A 22,256-nucleotide genomic window follows, 5' to 3' on the forward strand; every position below is an offset into this window, starting at 1 on the left:
TTTCCCAATGCCCACTGTTGACACCACAGATAAGCATTTTATTTCTACAGCCCTCATAATGAAAGGTTCTCACCATAGGAAAGTGCCTTGTATGGTGTTCTCTCTCTCTCTCTCTCTGGGATGTGTGTGTGTGTGTGTGTGAGAGAGAGAGAGAGAGAGAGAGAGAGAAAGAATAGGCTGTGTCCCATAAAACAGGCTACTATCTTAACAGCTGAATAGGTTACATCAGTGGTTCTCACACATTTAGCACTGAGAACCACTTTTTAGGATGAGAATCTTGTCAGGACCCACCGGAAGTGATGTCATGACTGGAAGTGACATCATCAAGCAGGAAAATTTTTAGCAATCCTAGGCTGCAATCCTATCTACACTTACCCAGGAGTAATCACACCATTAACTATCACATTAAAAGTATATACATAGTAGCCTGTTAGAAGTACAGATCTCCCCAAATGCAGTCACATACCATTGTAGCATCGTCTAATATATTAAAAATAAAATATTGAAATGAATGGGGACCCACCCGAAATTGACTTGCGACCCACCTAGTGGGTCCCGACCCACAGTTTGAGAAACACTGGGTTACATGAATGGGATCATCAGAATGAACTAAACAGGAACTTTTCCAGAATGAGCCTACAGAGGTATAAGGAAAACCTTCCTCCTGTTTATAAGGCTAACAATATAGTGCGGTGTTATCTCTCTTCCTCAGATGAATGTTTTTTGAGCCAGTTGTATTTTCCAGACTGTTCTCACTTTTTGGAGGGTGGAGATGTCACATGTTTCCAGCTAGTGACCTTGGCCTCTGGGTGGCTTCGCTGAGCAACAAGTTGACTGCTGTTCCTGCAAGAGAGACAATGCAGTCAGTGGCTTTTCTGAAACCACCAAGCAAGGACCTTACTCCAAACGACCAAGGTGTGAAGAGGCATCACAGTACATTATTTGCACTATAAGGTGGGAAGCAACCTGGCCTGAATCTGCAGCTGGTATCATTGACAATGATATCTTGTTTTGGAGTTACCACTGTTTTCTTCTCAATCTGGATTACAAACACCATAATACAGGATGCTTTTGCTTTTACAGGTATGTTCCAATATGATTGTTTTGTGCTCTTTTTCTAAAGTGCTCTCCCACTAAATTCCATGCTGTAATTGTGTGTATTTTGAGAGCTCTACCACCATAAGGGAAAAGGTAATTCAATCCATCCCACGACTCTCAGGAAGGAATTTTTCACAAATGGTTGGCAATCTTTAATCTCGAAAGACTATGGTATCAGCCTACAGCACCTGGTATTCCCAGGGGGTCTCCCATCCAAGTACTAACCAGGCCTGATGCTGCTTAGCTTCCAAGATCAGGCATGTGCAGGGTTGCAGTTGCTATAAACTATTCAAATTAAAGCACAATCCAAATTATAGTATAATGAAGGCATCAGTCCAGTCCACCCTGCCAAGGCTGCATACACAAAAGGAAACTAAGGTGTCTCCGCTTGGCAGAAGCAACTGAAATGCTAATGAATTACTCCAAATTGAAATGTATGATGCTGTTTTCTTCATTGTCATATAGTGCTTTGCTTGCTCATTTATTTATCAAAGTAAGAAATGCTGAGTCGTGTATTGACAAACAGAATTACTGCAACCAATTAAGTTTGTAGGCATCTCTAACACTGACTTTTCAGAAGTCAGTGCAATTGATGACATATTAGTATTATGGCTGCGTAACTTGACAGTGTTTTGAGTTGATTTTAAGAATACCCCATCATGGCAGATGTTTCACAACCATGCTTAATTCTGGATAGCAAGTTTAACAGCATTCCAAGTGTAAAAACCTAACACACTACACCAAAAGCATTTTGATGAGTATCACAGCGTATTTAAAAAACAAAACCCATTCACATGAGTTTAAATGCAGTCAAAATCATGGCATTTATGCACATATAAAGAGTTGGATTCTAAGGAGCACAAGTGCAAGGAAGCTCACACAAGTGAGCTTTTCTGTTCCTGCCTTGCTATAGCAGGTCCTAGCATTCGATGAAAATTCTTTCCTCAGGGTCCTGGAACTCTTGAAACAAAAGGGTATGGCATAAGAAAGTCTGCAGGATAAGAGGGATTTTAACTAATATTCTTTAACTCCCTCTTCTATGAACAGCAGTGGCTTCAATCTGTGCAGAAGCCACTTAGGATCCAACCAAAATATTTTATAATTTATTATTCATAGCAAGTTTTAGAGACAGGTTAGATATGACTTTTGTCCCGATGACCTGGCTGATTACATAGGAGAGGGTCAAACTAGACACGATGTAGATCTGAGCGCAGGAATTTTGTTCCTTTATGCAGGGGCCAATTTTGTTGGCCATTTTTCCTCATGTTTTGAACTCATATGTGTTCTCTTCAAGGCATCAGTGGAATCTATCATGAATATCTGAAAACATTTCTGAAAAAAAATTATCTCTCTAGTAGACTGAAAATCAGCATACTAAGATTAGCACACTTACACTCTTAAGGACTTCCTTCTTTCAACAAACTCATTATGAAACCAACAGGCCACTGAATAATAAAAGCTGGACTCCTATTCTAGTATGCCCTTATCCTCCAAGGTCGGCTTGCTCCAAAGAGAGCCTGCCCTGAGAAATAATGCTCATAATTAAAGTAGTCACTGTTTTTGCCTAGCATAAGACTTACCAGACAATCCTCTTTTATCATAACATTTGGGTTGGTAGAGAATATGAAAAGTTTAATCAACCTCTTGCACTCAGAAGGGGCTATAACAGAGCAACACCATGTGTGTTTTCAGGGTCTGAGGTCACAGAGTCCATGCCAGGCATCTCCTACGAAGAAGGCTCTGGAAAGGCCTTGCAAGAAATCCTGGAGAGCTTCTGCCAAGCAGTGGTGATAGTCCTGAACTAGACTTGGCCTAAGCTCGCTTCTTTTATACCTTGCACAGACTCACCCTGCAGTGTACACAGAATGAAAGAACCAATATCAATAGTTTTATAACCTGCTGTATTTCTACTCTATTTGCAGATATTGACACTTCACCATGCAGAATTTCTGGCATAACTGTCATTAAAGATAAGAAAGGAAGTGGCTTCAGTTTCTCAGAAGCAAATGCCATATGTGGGGAGCTGGGGTTAACCCTGGCTTCTAAGGCTCAGATTGAAAATGCCCGGAAGCACGGCTTTGAAACCTGCAAGTATGGAAAATTTCTCATGTCTCTGTCAACTTCCTAATTATGTGACTTCTTAAATAACTGGCAGCCCAATCCCATGCATGTCTATTCAGAAGTAAGTTCCATTACAGTCAATGGGGCTTACTCCCAGGAAACTGTGGATCGGATTGGGCTGTTAGTTTCTGTTAACAGACTACAGTAATTCTTCTTGTTCACTTATAATCTTTAGCACATCATTATTAGCACTTACATTCGCAAACAACAATATACAAACTTTTGATTTATTCTTAGATTAAATTATTGATTTTTCCCCAACAGCACATCTTACCAACAGCACATGGGATAAATTCCCCAAGTCTCCAGTGTCTATTCCTTCATATATGGCCGATGTATACTGTGTGCATATTCATATTTAGATTATATTCTTACATAGTACAAATTTGTTTATATTTAGCTGTGCCTAAGGCAATGTTCTACCTGCAGGAGAGGCTGGCAAACCTGACCCCTTACCTTTTGTGCTTAACGCCCTTAGCGACCATTTTATAAACTGCAACTTTAGTTCTTGCTGAATTCTTGTTGTGCCACTTTTATCCACTGCTTTGTTTTTGGTTATTAATTATGATATATTATTAATCATAGGTGTGAAACACATTGGCAAAATTTTCTTTTGAAGGGTGGGTTTTCTAAAACAAATTTTAAAATGTAGAAAGTTACAGAATAGAGATGGTGATTTGGCAAAAATGGGGGTAAAAACATATGCACATAAGAACAGCCCCACTGGATCAGTCCATAGGCCCATCTAGTCCAGCTTCCTATATCTCACAGTGGCCCACCAAATGCCCCAGGGAGCACACCAGATAACAAGAGACCTCATCCTGGTGCCCTCCCTTGCATCTGGCCTTCTGACATAGCCCATTTCTAAAATCAGGAGGTTGCGCATACACATCATGGCTTGTAACCCATAATGGATTTTTCCTCCAGAAACTTGTCCAATCCCTTTTTAAAGGCGTCCAGGCCAGATGCCGCCACCACATCATGTGGCAAGGAGTTCCACAGACCAACCACACGCTGTGTAAAGAAATATTTTCTCTTGTCTGTTCTAACTCTCCCAACATCTTTCGGAGGTAGGGTAGGGTGAGGTAGGGAGTGACAACATCATGAAGAGTCCTCTACCTTTCTTTTCAACTATCTAATCTAAACTCTAGACTGGGGTGGCCAAACTTTCTTAATGTAAGAGCCGCATACAATAAACTTCTGATGTTTGAGAGCTGCAAGAGAGACATTTGAGAGTCACAATATTTATTTAAATTCTTCAATATGAGGGTTGGTGTTTTAGTAGGACCTTTACAGCCCAATCCTAGGCATGTCTACTCAGAAGTAAGTCCCATTGGCGTCAATGGGGTTTACTCCCAGGAAAGTGTGGATAGGATTGGGCTGTTAGTCGGTAATGCCTCCTTTAAAAAAAAAAATTTCAAATCTGGCACTGCATAATGTTGTGGGCTTGCCTGGTCACTAGATGTGTTTAATTTCACCAACAGAGTGGTAATGCGATATATCACGTTAGTGTGGTGCATGAGCAGTTCAAAATGGTGGGTGTTTCAGATATTTATATAAGACAAAGGGCTGTGATTGAATTCCTCACCGCAGAAGAAATCAGTCCAATTGAGATCCATACTAAACTCCATATCTGTATGGTGACCATACCATTGACATCAGTACAGTCAGACACTGGGTGAGAAGCTTCAAGAGAAACAAACATCATTGACAAACCTTGGAGCAGCCAGCCAGTGACAGCAGTGATAGAAGACAACAAGAGTCAAATCAACATGCTTGTCAAAGAGAACTACCACATCTCAACAAGTGATGATGCAATAAGCATGGAAAAGCAGCTATGAAGACCATCATTGAGGACCTTGACTGCAGAAAGGTTTGTGCCCAGTGGGTCCTGACAATGCTAATGGTATTGTCAAATCAATTCAATCAAGTCCCTTTGTTTTATATGAGCATCTGAAAAATCCACCATTTTGAACTGCTTGTGTACCGCACTCATGCAGTAACTCACGTGACTGTTCAACACAGAAATGCCCAAAGCGTCCCTTATGTATTATTACTTACATGGTTCTTTGGATCCTAGTTATACTGAATAATCATTGTGCATCTTCATACTATGCCTAACTGTTCTCCTATCCCAGTATACTCTTGTTTTCACTGTTTAGCATATAACATCCTGGCTGTGGAAATCATGTATCAGTTGGACTTTATCATGTCATAAAATATTCCTTGACCCACTGATCACTGTTAAAATATTTCTGACCCACTGATTTCCTAAAATTACCTCCATTTTGAAGCCATTTCTGCCCAATGTTGCATATACGCAACAGGGATCAAATGTGTAGACTTGTGGGCCAGACAGAAATTGCTTAATTATTTCAGACCCATCTTTACTGCTCTTTCAGTTTCATTATTACACAACTTTGCTTAACCTTGCCCTTGTCTCATGAAATGAAATTTAAAGGGTCTCTAGAAAAACAGAATATCAGTTCCCACAAATTTTGTTTCTGGTGTGTATAACATACAACCTTGTTGTGTGTACCTTGTGTGCCTTGGCTCAACGATCTCCGACACTCTTTCTCTCGATACCGAGCTAAACAAACGCATCGGTAAAGCAGCTACCACGTTTTCCAGACTCACGAAGAGAGTCTGGTCCAACAGGAAGCTGACGGAACATACCAAGATCCAGGTCTACAGAGCTTGCGTCCTGAGTACACTTCTGTACTGCAGCGAGTCATGGACTCTTCGCTCACAACAGGAGAGGAAGCTGAACGCTTTCCACATGCGCTGCCTCCGATGCATTTTCGGCATCACCTGGCAGGACAAAGTTCCAAACAACACAGTCCTGGAACGTGCTGGAATCCCTAGCATGTACGCACTGCTGAAACAGAGATGCCTGCGTTGGCTCGGTCATGTTGTGAGAATGGATGATGGCCGGATCCCAAAGGATCTCCTCTATGGAGAACTCGTGCAAGGAAAGCACCCTACAGGTAGACCACAGCTGCGATACAAGGACATCTGCAAGAGGGATCTAAAGGCCTTAGGAGTGGACCTCAACAAGTGGGAAACCCTGGCCTCTGAGCGGCCCGCTTGGGGGCAGGCTGTGCAGCATGGCCTTTCCCAGCTTGAAGAGACACTTGGCCAACAGTCTGAGGCAAAGAGGCAAAGAAGGAAGGCCCATAGCCAGGGAGACAGACCAGGGACAGACTGCACTTGCTCCCAGTGTGGAAGGGATTGTCACTCCCGGATTGGCCTTTTCAGCCACACGAGACGCTGTTCCAGAACCACCTTTCAGAGCGCGATACCATAGTCTTTCGAGACTGAAGGTTGCCAACACATTAACATGTTACCACCGCTTATCTGCCACCGCTTATCTGCCTTTAGATTATGTTAACAGGTTATTTTTTCCACAGGATTTTCAGTGGCTTCTTCATTTACATATATGTCAATTTGCATACATGATGGTGCATACTAGAGTCTTGACTAAGCTACAATCCTATATATGCTAACCTGGAAGTAAGTCCCACTGAACTCAGTAGGACCGACTTCTGAGTAGACACGCATAGGACTGTCAATTGCCAATTGAAAAGATACCAATAGCAGATAATATTACCAATCTTTAAGACAGGAAATTGTGAATTTTCTGTAATATTGCTCAGGGTACAGCAGTGTTTCTCAAACTGTAGATGGGGACCCACAGGTTGTGAGCCAATTTCAGGTAGGTCCCCATTCATTTCAATATTTTATTTTTAATATATTAGACTTGATGCTACCATGGTAGGTGACTGATTTTGGGGAAATGTAGCAGATCTATACTTTTAACAAGCTACTATGTATTAGATTTGAACAATGATAGTCAATGGGGCTTACTCCTGGGCAAGTGTGGGTAAGATTCCAGTCTAGGATTGTTAAAAATCTTCCTGCTTGATGATGTCACTTCTGATCATGACATCATTTCTGGTGGGTCCTGACCACCAGATTCTCTGGGTGCAGATTCTCATTCTAAAAAGTGGATCCCAGTGCTAAAAGCTTGAGAACCACTGGCGTACAGCATCTTTTACACTCAGACAACCATGTGTGGCATGTGAGGTTGGAAAGAAAGTAACCAGCCACAGGCAGCATAGTGTGTTTCAGCGGTGAGCAGGGCCACAGCCAAGCCCAACATTAGATCCATTTCCTTAGCTACTGTGAAAAATGGGATTTTATCAACACCCAGTATATAACTTTACATTCCTTGATTTGGAAATACACTTAATAAGAAAATGACTAATGCTTTTCTTTGCAGTTTTGGCTGGGTAAGAGAACAATATATTGTCATTTCTCGGATAATTCCAAATAGTAAATGTGGTCGGAACAAAACTGGCGTGTTGGTCTGGAGAGTCCAAGATCATCATAAGACTGTCGGTTACTGTTTCAATTCTTCAGGTAAGTGCAGATTTGTATTACAATTATACTTTGAATTGAATTGTGCGTGTGTGTGTTGTGTAACAAGGATATCTTGCCTCAAATCTCTTCCTTTGGCAGTATTCAAAAGGGAAAGAACTTCCCATTGAGGCAGTTTGCAGGAATGATAGGGAGTTTGGTCTACCAATATTGTGTGTGATAAATACTCATCTGCAATTGGAGCAGAGATGGCCACAGTCTTTTTCCAGCTTGTGGGCCAGGTGCACTGTAGATGTAACAGAAGGAAAAGATAAATTTGATTGATTGATTGATTGATTGATTGATTGATTGATTGATTGTGAGAGAGAGAGAGATACAGTAGAAGTAGCATTTTTCTATAGTCCGGCTGGTATTAGAAAAACCCACAGAAGTGGTAAGGCAGTGCTGAGGGCAGTCTGAAGCCCAAAATACATTTTACAACTTCCCTGTGTCCTGACATCTAGTCAATAAGAATTTTTCTTTTGCCCCTCATCACATCATTGATTGCTATTGGCAGAGGATAGGGAAGTATATAGTGCCATGATGCCAGGCCACAGGTGTTGAGACAACTCAGTAAGAAAAGAAAAAAAGAACATTTAAAATATTTACAAAAATGGCTTCGGTATGATGACTTTGGTCCAAATCCTATCAAATTTTCCAGTGCTGGTGCAGCTGTGACAATGGGGTGTGCACTGCATCTTGTGGTGGGGAGGCAGTCACAGAGGCCTCCTCAAGGTATGGGAATATTTGTTCCCTTACCTAGGGACTGCATTGTGGCTGCACCAGTGCTGGAAAGTAGGATAGGATTGGGCCTTCAGTTTCCTTATTGCTAGTGATGTCACTGGTACTGTTCAATAGTCTTCCATGACACTTGTGTAGTACTATTGCACACAGCACTGGCAAAAGGAAACCTAGCAGGGGAACCGCAGCATTTTACAAAGGTCAGGACAAGACAGGGGTAATAGAATATGCAAGTCGTTCAGGCCAATGTGGGAGGGCAGGAGGGCCATTTAGCACAGGCCTCAAGTTCAAAGGTCCCTCAAATGTAAACCCTTGTTCACTTTGATTGCATCGCTGTCAGATCAAAATATGACACATTCCCATTGTTTAAGTAGTTGTTATGATGGAGAAGGAGGGTTTGAAAAACCTGAAAGTGGCCTGGGCCTCTCTGGACCACTGAGTGGGCCTGCATGCAATACAAGGGCCTTTTTGAGAGAGTGTATGTTGGTCCTAAGAAAAGAATGAGTAACATCTGTACATTACTTCATAAAACTCCAGCCATACTGAATCTTTTAGGTTACAGAGTTCAATGAGACAATATGGTTACAGAGTTACCATAGGTTCAATGAGGTTACAGAGTTCAATGGTTACAGAGTTCAATGAGACAAACAGCACATGGAATATATTCCCCAAAAGTTGACCACTGCATGAAACAGCACAATAGGAGACACTGGGCCAAATCCTAACCAGCTTTCCAGCACTGGCATAGCTGTGCCAGTGGGGCATATGTTGCATCCTGCAGTTGCATGGCAGTCACGGAGGCCTACTCAAGGTAAGGGAATGTTTGTTCCCTCACCTTGGAGCTGCATTGTCCTTACCTTGGTGCTGGAAAGTTGGTTAGGATTGCACTCATTGTTACACAATTAGGCAGGAAACTGGCAGTGCCTGGTTGGCTGCTACCTGGAATGTGTCACTCCCATTGGGTGTATTAGCTGTCAGTCGCAGCCAGGAAAGAATGCTGTTAAGAAAAAGGGCTAAAACAAACTGTGTTGGGAGTATTACGGTTAATAAAGTGACTGCAAGTTAAAAATGATGCATAGCACTAAGGAAGAATTTAAAGTACATTGGAACTATTCTAATAGATAATCTGTAACATCTGTGGTTAATGGGCGCAGCTATATAGCTCATTGGCTGAGCTCGTGCTTTTCCTGCAGAAAATTCCAGGTTCAATCCCTGGAATCTCCAGGTAGGGGTGGAAAAAATTCCCGTCTGAAATTCTGGAGTATTGTATTGACAGCACTGATCTAAGTGGCCAATTGCCTCAGTAGAAAGGAGCTTCCTAACATTATTAAATGTATGGCCACAATTCAGTTAACTTAGTCCTTCTAGGTGTGGCTCACTGCGTCATCTAAGATTGCGCTCAAGAAAGTAATACCAATCTGTCATTCAGTGTCCTATTTTGTGAATGAAAATGCGTCATCAGGCTTTTCACCAGGGACTCTGACTAAGAATTGCAGAGAGATCACTTCCTTCCTTTCTTATACTGTACTCAAATGGCTACAGATGTCCCAGTCGAGCTGTATCAGAGTGCATAAACAAACCCTTAAAATAAGTGATCAGTGGTTCTTCAAAATCATATCTGAAGCCCTGAGTGTATCTTCAGCATTTGCCATACAAACAAATAACAGCTAATCTGCATGTTCTTAAAATATGGCTCATCGCTTATGGACACAGAGTGACCACAAGTCCTGTGCATTTAAATGGATATATTTTAGCTGACAATACATTTCTATTGCAGGGAATTCCTGCTGGTACATCTTTCCAGTAAGAACTAAGCAAATCTCACTTTCTTGTTGAGATGTAAATATACTACAGGCAACCCAATTTTATCCAACCTGTCCCACATCCCCCACCCGCAATGATGCAGCAGATCTTATGGGGGAAGTTGGAAGGTAGTCAGGCTCCTCAAAGTAAGGGGACATTCGTTCCGTTGCCCTGGAATAAGCTCTAGCTTGCATAACAAGTCTACTTGGACCAGCATGAGCTAAATTGCTGGCACAAGTCCAAGTGGATCCATTATGGCAGATTAGGCCCAGGAGGAGGACAGGATTTGGTGAGTGTTGCTACCACCAAACACCCTCCCCACCCTCCCCCACCCCATTCCGCCTCCATGCTGCTCAGCATGGATCTTATCCTTCCTAACGTGTGCCACTCCTTCTGCCAGTGCGTACAGACCAGCATGGGCCTTTGCACCAGTGCTGGCAACTGCTATGCCATCGTGAAGTGCTTTACTTTTGTGATGGCTAGCACTGATGCAGTGCATGCTAGGCCAGAGGGTGCACTGTGGAGGATTGTGCTGTAAGTTGTGGCCTAAGTTGATTATTGACAGTGTAATGCTTTCTGTTCTTGAAGACTGTGACAAGCCCGTATGGTAGCAGTTTTCAACCTCTTGGAGAGTTTGAACCACAGTAAGTCTTGTTGGGGGTGGGGGGGAGGCAGCGACACAGTCCCCAGGATCACGTCGCTAACAGGGCTGTAGGGACTGGGATACACTCACCAGTCTCTGCAGCAGCTGTCCTGGGGTGTGGGGAGCCTTGCACGAGCATCTGCAGGGCTCCCCAGGCTTCTAAAAGTGAAAGTGGAGTGATCCCATTCCACTTCCACAAAACCGGGTTTTTCCACAATCACTCCACTTTCACTTTTAGAAGCCTGGGGAGCCCTGCAGATGCTCACGCAGGGCTCCCTGCACCCCAGGACAGCTGCTGCAGGAACTGGTGAGTGCATCCCCATCCCTGCAGCCCTGTTAGCGAAGCAGTGCTGGGGATTGTGTTCCTGCCTCCTTGCTGCCTCCGCCCCTTAAGGGGGCAGAGCCCAGGGCCTTCAGGCTGGGGCATCACGATGCCCCAGTTTAAAAACCACTGCCATATGGATATGCATAGGTTAATGTGCTTTAAGTTTGCCTGATGAAACAAATTACATAGGCCAACACACATTTTGCTTCCTTAAACGTTACACCAATTCCTGGGTATATTTGGGGTGCTGATTCCAAAAATGACATCCGTTTTGCCCTATCACGTCTAGTTTTGGAGACACGGCATAGCCTCTTTAGTTCAAGCAGCTTCCTCATGAGGAAGCCATGGTGTAGGCTTCCTCATGAGGAAGCTCCTTGAACCATTCACTAATGAGATTATACTATATCTCCAAAACTAGACGTGATAGGGCAAAACGGATGCCATCTTTGGAATCAGCACCCCAAATTCATATCAAACCACCATAACTTTTGGGAGAAACTTTTCTGACCCTCAATTTTGTAGGCCTGTGTTATTTTCTCTCACCTACTGTTTACTGTTACGTGTGCCTAAAAAAATCCCATGGTGATAATGAAGTGTGCTCTTCATCATAATGAAGCAATAGAATGATCTGATTGGTTCTGATACATGGCAATACTTAGGAAAATGTCCATTGTAATTCAATATGGGGATCTACATGCCAAATAGTGCCAATAAATCTCAGTTCACCTTTTTTCCCCTTCTTTTCAGACACATGGGTTGATTCATGCATACCTGAAGATGCAGGTACAACTGCATTACCAGAAACATCCACTGAGACGAACGCCACCTCAACAGTCGAATTACAGGATACTTCAGCACTTGCTCAAACATCTGAGTCACCACAAACAAAAAGATCTCCAAAGTTTCGTCTTAAATGCGTAACAGAAACCATTCCACCACCAACTACTGAGGAGCCCACACCACACACAGCAAATCGAGTTGCATTTCCCAATGACAGAGTCATTTTTGGAGGTAGAGATCACAATCTTTTATTTGGTTTTATGGTGGTTTAGAATTTTTTCCATGGATTCTGGTCCAAACATGTGTATTCATGTGGATGGAAGCAGAGTCATCCTATCTATGAGGCCAAATGAGGCAATTGGCAAGGCGCCCACCCATCTCCATCACTCTTCCTCCTGCTACTCCCTGGAAAATGCTCTAGCCTACCATTTTCCTTCACACATTCTCTTCCAATCCATTCCTTCTTCTTTCCCAAAGCAGTGAGAGGAAGTGGGGGGTAAGGAAGGTCAGCATTTGACATGCCAACACAGGTTCTTGGTTCTTGGACTGGTCCTGAATAGAAGTGAGGGTAAAACTAGGAAGAAATCTAAGTTTTAAAAAATTCTACTAAATATTGGAGGTGAAAATCAGGGCAGGTTATGCTTTTGAAGTAACAACAAAGATCACACTGCAGTAAAGAATATGCACACTTCTTCCCCCCCCCCAAATAGAATACCTAAAAATATTGTATTATTTATTCTTAAATTTTTTTCAATAAAGACCCCTTTTCTAAGGAAAGCAGTCTTACATTTTAAATAAGTCAATTGACAGTCCAATCCTATATGTACCAATGGCCACTGTGCCAGCCAAGGGTGCTGCAAACATGTGTTAAAGCACATTTGTGGCACCCTGGGAGTAAGGGTCGCCAGCAAGAAGTCCTGTGCTGGGTCCAGAGCTGCGCCTGATAGAGCAGGTAGGAGATGCTCTGTACAGCGCAGGGGCAGGGGGAGGGAGAAGAGGGGGATGAATTAGGCCCACTAGGGAGACAGGATTGGCAGTGGAGGCCTTTGCCATATCCTATTTCCTCTCTTGAACCTCTTCCCCCAACATGGGGCTTCTTTGACTTGCACCAGCGATTTCACTGACACAGATCTGAGTAGTCCTATTGGGCAGGCTGGGACTTGATATGGTGTAAGGCAACAAATGTTCCATCCCCCCAAAGAGACCTTCAACCTGCTCGATCCCAGCACTATATACAGCGTGGGCTGTGTGGCCCCACTGTTCCAGACCTGGGTAGGATTGGGCTGTGAATTTGCACATCCTCTCTCTATTGATGAGCAAAAAAACCTCCTGTATTGGTATCAAAGATCTCATTTCAACTCCAACTCATTTCAATATAAGAACTGAGGTTTGTGTAAGAAGTGTAGCATATGAAATGTAACATGTTTACATGTGGCCATAGTAACTTCTTCAAGACTCACCTTATAGGTGTAGTCTATACTTGGAAGAAGAGCACAAAGAGATGTTAGCCCAGTGGAGTTTCCCTCTCGGGACAAATGCCCACCTTAGGAAGGGTGATGGAGAGGTGGGTGGAAATGAATTTTAAAAAACCCCATCCCATGCTGCAGTCTTGATTCTGATTTTCCCCTCCACCACCATTCCAAGAATTTCCATTTCAGCCGGGAAAAGCAAGCACATAGGCCCAAGCTACCTGCTTAATGTAATGCGCAACTTGGTCCTTACTCCCAGCTTTCTTTATAGTTCACATCGTGTTCGATGGGAGCAGTGGAAAAACACAAAAACATACTGCAAATCTGAAGTAGGAGGCACAAATGATCCTTTATGCTGGAGCCTGCTAAGACCAGCCCCCCTTTCTTTCTCCTGATGAAGAGCTTTTGTTGCTTGAAATTTGATAGTCTGCTTTTAATATACCGTACTATGAAATAGACTTAATAGATTTAATAGAGGCTCTGCTGTCATCAGTGGGTTTCCTTTACCTTTTGTATGTTTGCTTGCTTGCTTGTCCAAGGTATGTAAGAGTTTTCAGATATAAGATAATTTTTTTTAAGGCAATATGGTGAGCCCTTATGCATTTTGACTTCTGACTCTTAACAGTCTGAAATGGGAGATCAATGCCTGGTAATAAAATAAAGATTCCCACCTCAAAGACTATCAAATATATTTAAAATCAGAGGTACTGGGTGGGTTTCATAGCCTTTTACTGAGAATTCCTGTTAACAGAATTTTTCATAATTCAACCTATTCCCTTAAAGTTCCACTCATCAGTCTAGAAACTTTTCCTCCTTCTTCCAGCTCTGCTGTAGGGCCAGGGAAAACCAGAATAGAAAATAATGCTAATCAATGTATTCATGTTTGCTATGAAAGAGAAAAATTCCTAGGTACTGGGTATTTTTTGGTGACTTACGTTTCAGGAAGTGATTTGTGTTATACTTTGCTCAGACACTGTGTCATACTTACTCAGTATAAAACACTGGGATTAAATGCTGCCCCATGCCTTGTGGGGTCAAGTTGATAAGGGGCAAAAGCATGAATGTGCCATACTGTGAAGGTGCTGTGGTGGTGGGCCCACTTGAATGTCAAGCAATTTAAAGAGGCATTATTGTCATTATTATGAGATTTTCACACAGTCAGTTAGGTGTTATTGACTGGTTTGTTTTTATCGTAGTGTTTCTCAACTAGGAAGGGTACCATGGGTACTACCAGTGGTACTTAAGGTGGATGTCTGGTGGTACTCACTGGACTCTTGCCACCTAGCAGGGAGACCAGGAATATGACACAAACAGCTCAGCTCAGTGGGCAGAGCTTCAAAGCATGTTTTTTGCACTAAAAAAAAAAGCCTTCCTATCCACCCTGAGTCTCTTACTGGTGTTTGTCACATCACATCTGGCCCCCCAACCCAGAAGTAACTGGCAATGATGTCATTGCCAGTTACTTCTGGTGGTACTGTGAACAGGTGGACCATGTGAGGTGGTATAGTGGAAGGCAGATGTTGAGAAATACTGTTTTATCCAGACATTGAGTCCTTCCTAAAGACCTGGGATGCCTGGCTTGTATCTTATTTTGATATTATAAACACCATCACAAAACGTAAGCTGTTCTTAGTAAAACAGCTTTTTGCAGTTGATTGATGATAATTTCTGTGGCCCCTATGCTGTTCAGGTGCTCTTCAAGGTGTTTTGGAATAGCACCAATGTACCCAGTGTAGCAATCATCACTGGGATAACCACTGCTGGTTTGTGCCATAATCTTTGGATTTCAGTTTTTAAATCCTGATATTTACTAATTTTTTCATGCGCTTTTTCATCATTTCTACTATTGCCAGGTATTGCTATGTTGACAATGGTAACTTTATTTTTTCTATTACTGTAATATCTGGTGTATTGTGTGCCAAAACTTTATCAGTTTGTATTCAAAAATCCCATAAGATCTTGACTTTCTTGAGATTATTATTATTATTATTACACTTTTCCAAAAAGCTTGATTGCTTACAAATAAAACACAGTAGAAACAATTACGCTTCCATATAAATAAAAATAAAGCAAAAATAGCTATCAATTATAACAGAGCAGAGCTTACCTAGTCATAAAAGCAAGACAAAGAAAGATTTTGCACTCCTCTGAAGCACAGTCAACCGCCTCCTGGCACCTTTTAGCACACCATTCCACAGTTTAAGGGCCATAGCAATAAGACCTTGCTCCTAACCTAGCCACAGTTATCCTGTCCTATAGCAGAGAGGGCAGTCTGAGTTAGGGCTCAAAACACCCACCTAAGCTGGCATAGGTGTGATATACAGACGTCAGGCTGAGAATCTCAAGTATGCAAATCTCAGGATGTGAAGAACTTTCTAGGTCAAAACACTACCTTGAACTGGCTTTACCTGACCTATTGGTGAGTGTTGGCCATCCTTGGGTAGTGCCAGACATGATGGATGATCTTTCCAGCTTTGTGATTCTAAAAATTGTCTCTTGGCTTTTCTCTTTAGGTGTACCCACTGCTCTCCTTGTGCTTGCACTCATCTTCTTTGCAGCTGCTGCTGTTTTAGCTGTCTGCTATATCAAAAGGTACGATGGTTTGTTTTTTTACTTCAACATACTTAAACTTTTTTTTTTTTACAATAAATATGAATGTTAATGTTAACCTGACGGTCATCACGCAGTGCCTTGACACGAGATGTTGACACTCCTCCCGCTGCCTATAGAATGTTTTTGGTAAACCAGCTTCCAAGCATGCTTTTCTACAAGTCCATCCTGTTAACACAACTCCTTCACATCCGACTGAACTGACTGTTCTGCACATGGTTGGGGGAAGAGACTGCAAGACTAAGACACCCAAACATCCCATCATGCATGCATCTTATGCATCAGGGCACAGTGTAAACCAGTCCATAGTTTTAACATGTGCCTGTTAACTACTCTTTGATCTCACAGACTGGGTGACCATAATGGTGTCAATAGAAATATAATTTACATAATTGTTATGTGGAATTTTTGGCTGGCAGAATTTTGTGAGCCCCTGTGAAACAGCAGCTCCAAATAGCAACCAGCATTAAGGCCTTGATGGCTGCATAAGGCCTCAAGTGGTGGCATTCTATCTCCCTGGGACCTGACCCAAATACGAGGAAATCAGTTCCATCAGTTCTTTGGTTACAGTGGATTAACTGTGCTGCAGAAAGGCATTTATGAAGCCAGGAAGCAGGGCTAACAGTGTGGCATCCAAAGGGTATTTAAGTGATCTCTGCATCTATTCATGAGCATACTACTCATTTTCTCCATTTCCCCAAGCAGTGAGATATATCAGGAGTCTGGATTCAGAGGTTAGTGTCCTTTGGATGAGAAAGCACTGGAGATCTATAGCAACTTTGTAATCTATGCTTAATTTAGAAATATACTAACATAGCATAGTGTGTACAAATATGCTCCTTGACCGAACAACATACCATAGTCTCTAATCTTTCATCTGTTCCCCAGTGGAGAGCAACTTGAAGGAGAATATTTTAACCACATGGGCCAGGCAGGAAGCCACAGCACCCCACCAGGTTTTGCTCACAGATCTGTCCACCTGATCATGGATGAGGGCAGCTTCTCCCCATCATCACATGGTGGGCTGCAGCAGCCTCATCAGATCAGGGCATGAGGTCTGGTCTAGAGGGTAGAGCCTCTGTTGTTACCAAAAGGGGCTGTTTTGTATAGGGGAATTAGTATACTACCCTTTTTGGAACTTCAGGATCGCAGGCTAGATAACAAGACGGCATAATGCAGAGAAATTCCCTTTTTTGCTTAAGGAGGAGACTGAGAGAGAGATAACTTTTTAATACAAGATTAGATTTTTATTACAAAAGCACAGAGGAAAACATAATGCACATTTCTTGGTTCTAGTACTTGAAAAGTGTACCTAGCTTATGGTGGTTGCATATGACATGTATTTGGTGCATCCGAGGAAATTAGGAAAAGGGAAATTTGTAGGGAAGGATTTTAGGGGTCCCTGGTCTGCTAAACCCCGTTGCTAACTAAAGATGGGGAGAGAAGGGGAGAAATAGGTGGGAAAGAAAGAAGGGAAAGAGTTCCAGAACAAAAGATAGTTACCTGTCCTGAGGAGCAGATGGATGGGGGGAAGAGTCCTGGGAGGAGGACCTTCTGCCTTGGGGGAAGAGTCAGAGAGAGAGAGCACATGGCCGGAGCCCTCTCTTAAAAGGGTTTTTGCTGTGACTGAAATGGGCTGGGTGCTGAGCTGGGGGAAAACTGCCGCCCACCAGGATGTTTGAGCTGGGGAAAACTGCCACCCACCAGGGTGTTTGGGGTCAAGATGTCCCTTATCAGCAAGATTCAATGTGTCTAATGGCTGGTTTCCTAGCTAGGGGAACTTACACAATAAGCAGTGATAGAGTTAACAATACAACAATAGGAGACACTTAAGCAACGATTTACTCTTCCAGACTTGTTAACCCTAGGGAGGGGGATGTTGTCACCATGAGCTTGACTTGACGCCTTTGTGGCCTGTATGGGAAGTTTGGCCTGTATGATATTTTAGTCCATAATAACATAACCAGATATAAAATCACAACTAAGAAAAAAGGGGGCTTTTCACGTAACACTGTTAGCCTGAAGGTAACATCTGACGGTCACCAGTTTGAGGCCACTGGCAGTTCTGTGGATGGTGAGACCTTGAAGCAGCTGACAAGCTGAGTTGAGTTATTCCACCTGCTCTTTGGCGTGAACAAAGAAGGGTCCTGGCTGCCCTTCAAGTGAGAGGAGCTGCTTGTCAGCCAGCATGAGCATGGGAGGCAACTGGGGGCCAGAAGTGATACCAGAAATCCATCTGAAATGTGTGGTTCTTGAAAGACAGAACCTTTCTGTTATTGTAAAAATCCCCTCAGGGGTTTAGAGATAAACTGCCTATGTGAACCGCCTTGAATAAAGTCAGAGGAGTAATCCAATGACCAGAAAGGCAGTATATAAATACCAATATCATCATCATCATCATCATCATCATCATCATCATCATCACAGAAGGCATTAAGACTTGCCCCAGCCATGATTTCATTCTGATTGCATGCCTCCATGCGCTATTTCCAGTAGAAAAAAGTTTCCATTGTAAGTGAATAGATTTTTTAAAATTAAAATAGCAAAAGCAGGGGGGGGTGCAACTGGGAGAAGAAGAACCACAGTGTTCAAGCTTCCCTAGCCTCATGGTTTCACCCCATTTAAGAAAAAAAAGGGGAAAAATTGATCAAACTAGCACATTCATCAGAATGTATTCCTTGGGGATTGAAAGTTATTATCAGATGATGATGATGATGATGATGATGATGATGATGATGATGATGATTATTATTATTATTATTATTATTATTATTATTATTATTATTATTATTATTATATTAATTTATACCCTGCCTTTTTGCCCAGCGGGCACACAAGGTGGCTTACAAACACCTTAAAAATACATTAAAAAACAATTTACAATAATTAAAAAATCTAAAAACAAACAAACCCCGTGGATTTTCATATAAAAAGCAAGAACGCCAGCCATCCTGTCAACAATTAAAAGCTTTTTGAAATAGAAAGGTCTTCATTCCACGCCGAAACGTTAGCAACGAGGGAGCAGTTCTCAGTTCTAAGGGGAGGGTATTCCACAGTTCGGGGGCCACCACCGAGAAGGCCCTCTTCCTCCCCTCCGCCCCCTCACATCTCTTAGTGGCGGCACAGTCAAAAGGGCCCCCCCAGATGATCTAAGAGCACGGGTAGGATTGTAGGGAAGGAGGCGGTCCCTCAAATACCCCGGACCCAAGCCATAAAGGGCTTTAAAAGTCAGAACTAGCACCTTGAATTGGGCCCGGAACAGAACTGGCAACCAGTGTAGCCGCCGGAGCAACGGGTCGGCAGAGTCAAACCAACGTGCCCCAGCAACCACACAAGCAGCCGCGTTTTGTACTAGTTGTAATTTCCAGACCGTCTTCAAAGGCAGCCCCACGTAGAGCGCATTGCAATAATCTAATCTAGATGTCACTAGGGCATGGGTTACTGTGGCCAGGTCCGGGCAGCTCAGGTACGGTCACAGCTGGCGAATCAGCCAAAGCTGAGCAAAGGCTCCCCTGGCCACCGCTGCCACCTGGGACTCCAGGGGCAGCTGTGGATCCAGGAGAACCCCCAAGCTGCGGACCTGCTCCTTCAGAGGGAGTGCAACCCCATTCAGAGCAGGACGATAGTCCAGCACCCGAGCTGTGGATTTCCGAACCAAGAGCACCTCTGTCTTATCCGGATTTAATTTCAGCTTGTTCGCCCACATCCAGCCCCTTACTGCCTCCAGACAGCGATCCAGGACCCCAACTGCCTCCTCAGAATCAGGGGGAAAGGGGAGATAAAGCTGGGTGTCATCAGCATACGATGGCAACTCACTCCAAACCCCCGGATGACCTCTCCCAGTGGCTTCGTATAGATGTTAAAAAGCATGGGGGATAAGATGGAACCCTGCGGCACCCCAAACCTAAGAGGGTGATGTGAGAAGATCTAAGATGTGAGAAGAGGGTTTGTTAGAATAACAGATTTAATGGAAAGTCTCCAAAGTTTAGATATGAATAACTAAGATATTGTTAAAGAACCCTTCAACTAGTAATTGGGAGCCACCACTAAGAAGGTTGTGCTGCTACAGATAATGAAGACTTTCTTCATGCTTGAGGACAGGCTTTGGCTGCTGTTGCATAAGCCAGTGTTTCCACTTCAGCATCTGAAGAGCTAGTGAAACAGTATTTCTAATACAAACATTCCAAGACATAACTGCAGCTGCTGCTATGTTATATTTTCTCTCCCACTAGTTTCCCAGAACTGAGCTGTACTATATAAATGGCCATTCTTCTTTACCTAACTTGCTTTCCATTTCTGTTCAAAGATATAAGAAAATGTCTCCATTGTCTAACAAGAAGGAAAAAAAAGAAGCAGTTGAAACCAAAGACATCAAAGAAACGAAGACAAGTGGCAAAACTTCAGAGCAGGAATTAAAGAAGAATGGGAAAAAGGCAGAAGAGTCCCAAGCCAAACTTGAACCACCAGTAAAATGTTTGGAAGCAGAAGTTTAAGAAAGAACATTGAAATGAACACAGTTTAGATGAACAAAAAGGCAGAAATTAGCAATTTGTTTATAAATTGACAATTGTAAACTTTGGCAGGCAATATTGCACCTGTTCCTGTACAAACAGCTTTTGCATTGTGTGTCAACTATACCTTATCTTTAGAAAGCATGCCATTCTTCACTTCAGAACACTGTTCATTCTAGTAACACCTACACAGATTCTCAAAGGCATTCTGTTTGGCGATAAATGTCAGATTAAGCTCATATTGGCCACTATTTCTGTGGGAAGCCCTAGTTCAAACAAGACATCTTCCTTCGTAGGATCCATTCCCTCCATCAGAATTCCATGGAGCAACTTCCATCTGAAAGCTTGTCCTATGCACATTTGCCAAGGAGTAAGCCTCATTGAATTCAGTGGCACTTACTTTTGAGTAGATGTGCATAGAATTAGGCTGTGTGCATAGAAACAATTCACACAGGCATTTGTTTGATGGTTATGCTGCAAAAAGTGCTGACTCCATTGCCGACATAGCTGCAGCTTGTCTCTTTGTACATTGAGAGGTTTCTTCATGTAATTTCATTAATGGAAGGGTTTATATGGAGTGGGGGGGGGGGAGTCTGATTTACATGTAAGAAACAGGCCCCGAAACATAAGTCTGAAATGTTCTACCCAATAGAACATTTTATACATAGGGGAGCATTCAGGAAAATGGTCCTAAATCCTCTCCAGTATACAACACTTGTTGAGCAGCTGATCTCAGAATTTCAGGGTGTGTCCTAGATTCAAGACTCAGGATGTGTTTCTTTTCACTGTTCATTACAAAAATCACAGAACAAGTACTTCATATTTTTGTAGTAGTTTTCAAATCTAGATTGTAAGATCTGTACCTTGAATTGCAGAGAAATTGCTATTTCTCTGTACATTGAATTTTTTACATTTACTACAGGATAACTACAGAATCTCTGCAGACAGATATGTTGCCATAGTTACAGTCATTTTGCTGTAATTGACCATTTTATTTATTGTGCATTAAAAAAAGACCTACATAATTATTGCTGTACAGTCTATGGGTGGATCTATTTGGAACTGCATTATAATCTTTCAGTGAAACACTGAACTCAACCTTCCAATTGTTATGGAAAGTTTTCTTTCAATAAACCACTTTATAAACAAAAGGAACGTACTTGTCATGTTATGGAGATCTTCTTCAAGTATGCCATACAATGGGAGCCACTCTGGGGCCATCCATGAGAATTCATTTTGGATGGATGTGAGATATTCAAGTTTAAATCATGCTTAGCCAAAAGTTCACAGGCAAACACTGTGGGCAAGGTAGACACCCCACTACCCAACCGCCCACATGTACCCCTCTCTCTTGTGTTTTACAGCCCCGCCAGTGTGCACATACATGGGAGTAAGCCCCACTGACTACAATGGGACTTATTTCTGAGTAAACATGCATAGACTTGGACTTTTTAACTCACTGCAATATCCTAGTTCTCTGTCCTCATACATGGCGATTCCTTTCAATCGTACTTGCTGTATGCAGTTTGATTTGATAGAAAACCCAAGGACAATTATTCTTTTGCTTAGAGAAATTCGGAGCCTGAAAAACGTCATTATCCTATAAATACTGTACTATGCCATTAACAGTTCAAAATATACCACAGCAGAAGCTGCAGTGTGTGAAATAAGTAGATTTGCACCTCATAGTGCCTTGCTGTTCACATGCCTGTGTGTTTACCTGTGCACAGGGTGGC

The 22,256-nt window shown here is 42.6% G+C and overlaps 1 protein-coding gene across 1 annotated transcript; it reads left to right on the forward strand.

Moving 5' to 3' along the window:
* The first annotated feature begins 817 nt into the window (after window positions 1-817).
* On the forward strand, window positions 818-21,671 carry LYVE1 (lymphatic vessel endothelial hyaluronan receptor 1). Its single transcript, XM_066633131.1, has 6 exons — window positions 818-1,083; window positions 3,021-3,189; window positions 7,502-7,641; window positions 11,898-12,161; window positions 15,913-15,991; window positions 20,316-21,671. Exons 1-6 carry the CDS (start codon window positions 999-1,001, stop codon window positions 20,500-20,502), a joined length of 924 nt encoding a protein of 307 aa, XP_066489228.1. The 5' UTR covers window positions 818-998; the 3' UTR covers window positions 20,503-21,671.
* Window positions 21,672-22,256: the final 585 nt, after the last annotated feature.

This window comes from Tiliqua scincoides, chromosome 1 (genome assembly GCF_035046505.1).
Source record: "Tiliqua scincoides isolate rTilSci1 chromosome 1, rTilSci1.hap2, whole genome shotgun sequence".
In the NCBI taxonomy this organism is placed as follows: Eukaryota; Metazoa; Chordata; class Lepidosauria; order Squamata; family Scincidae; genus Tiliqua; species Tiliqua scincoides.

Coding starts and splice junctions, on each gene's coding strand:
- LYVE1 (XM_066633131.1), top strand. CDS start 999: ATGATATCTTGTTTTGGAGTTACCACTGTTTTCTTCTCAATCTGGATT. Junction 1,084..3,020: donor GGATGCTTTTGCTTTTACAG/GTATGTTCCAAT, acceptor CTCTATTTGCAG/ATATTGACACTTCACCATGC. Junction 15,992..20,315: donor GCTGTCTGCTATATCAAAAG/GTACGATGGTTT, acceptor TTCTGTTCAAAG/ATATAAGAAAATGTCTCCAT.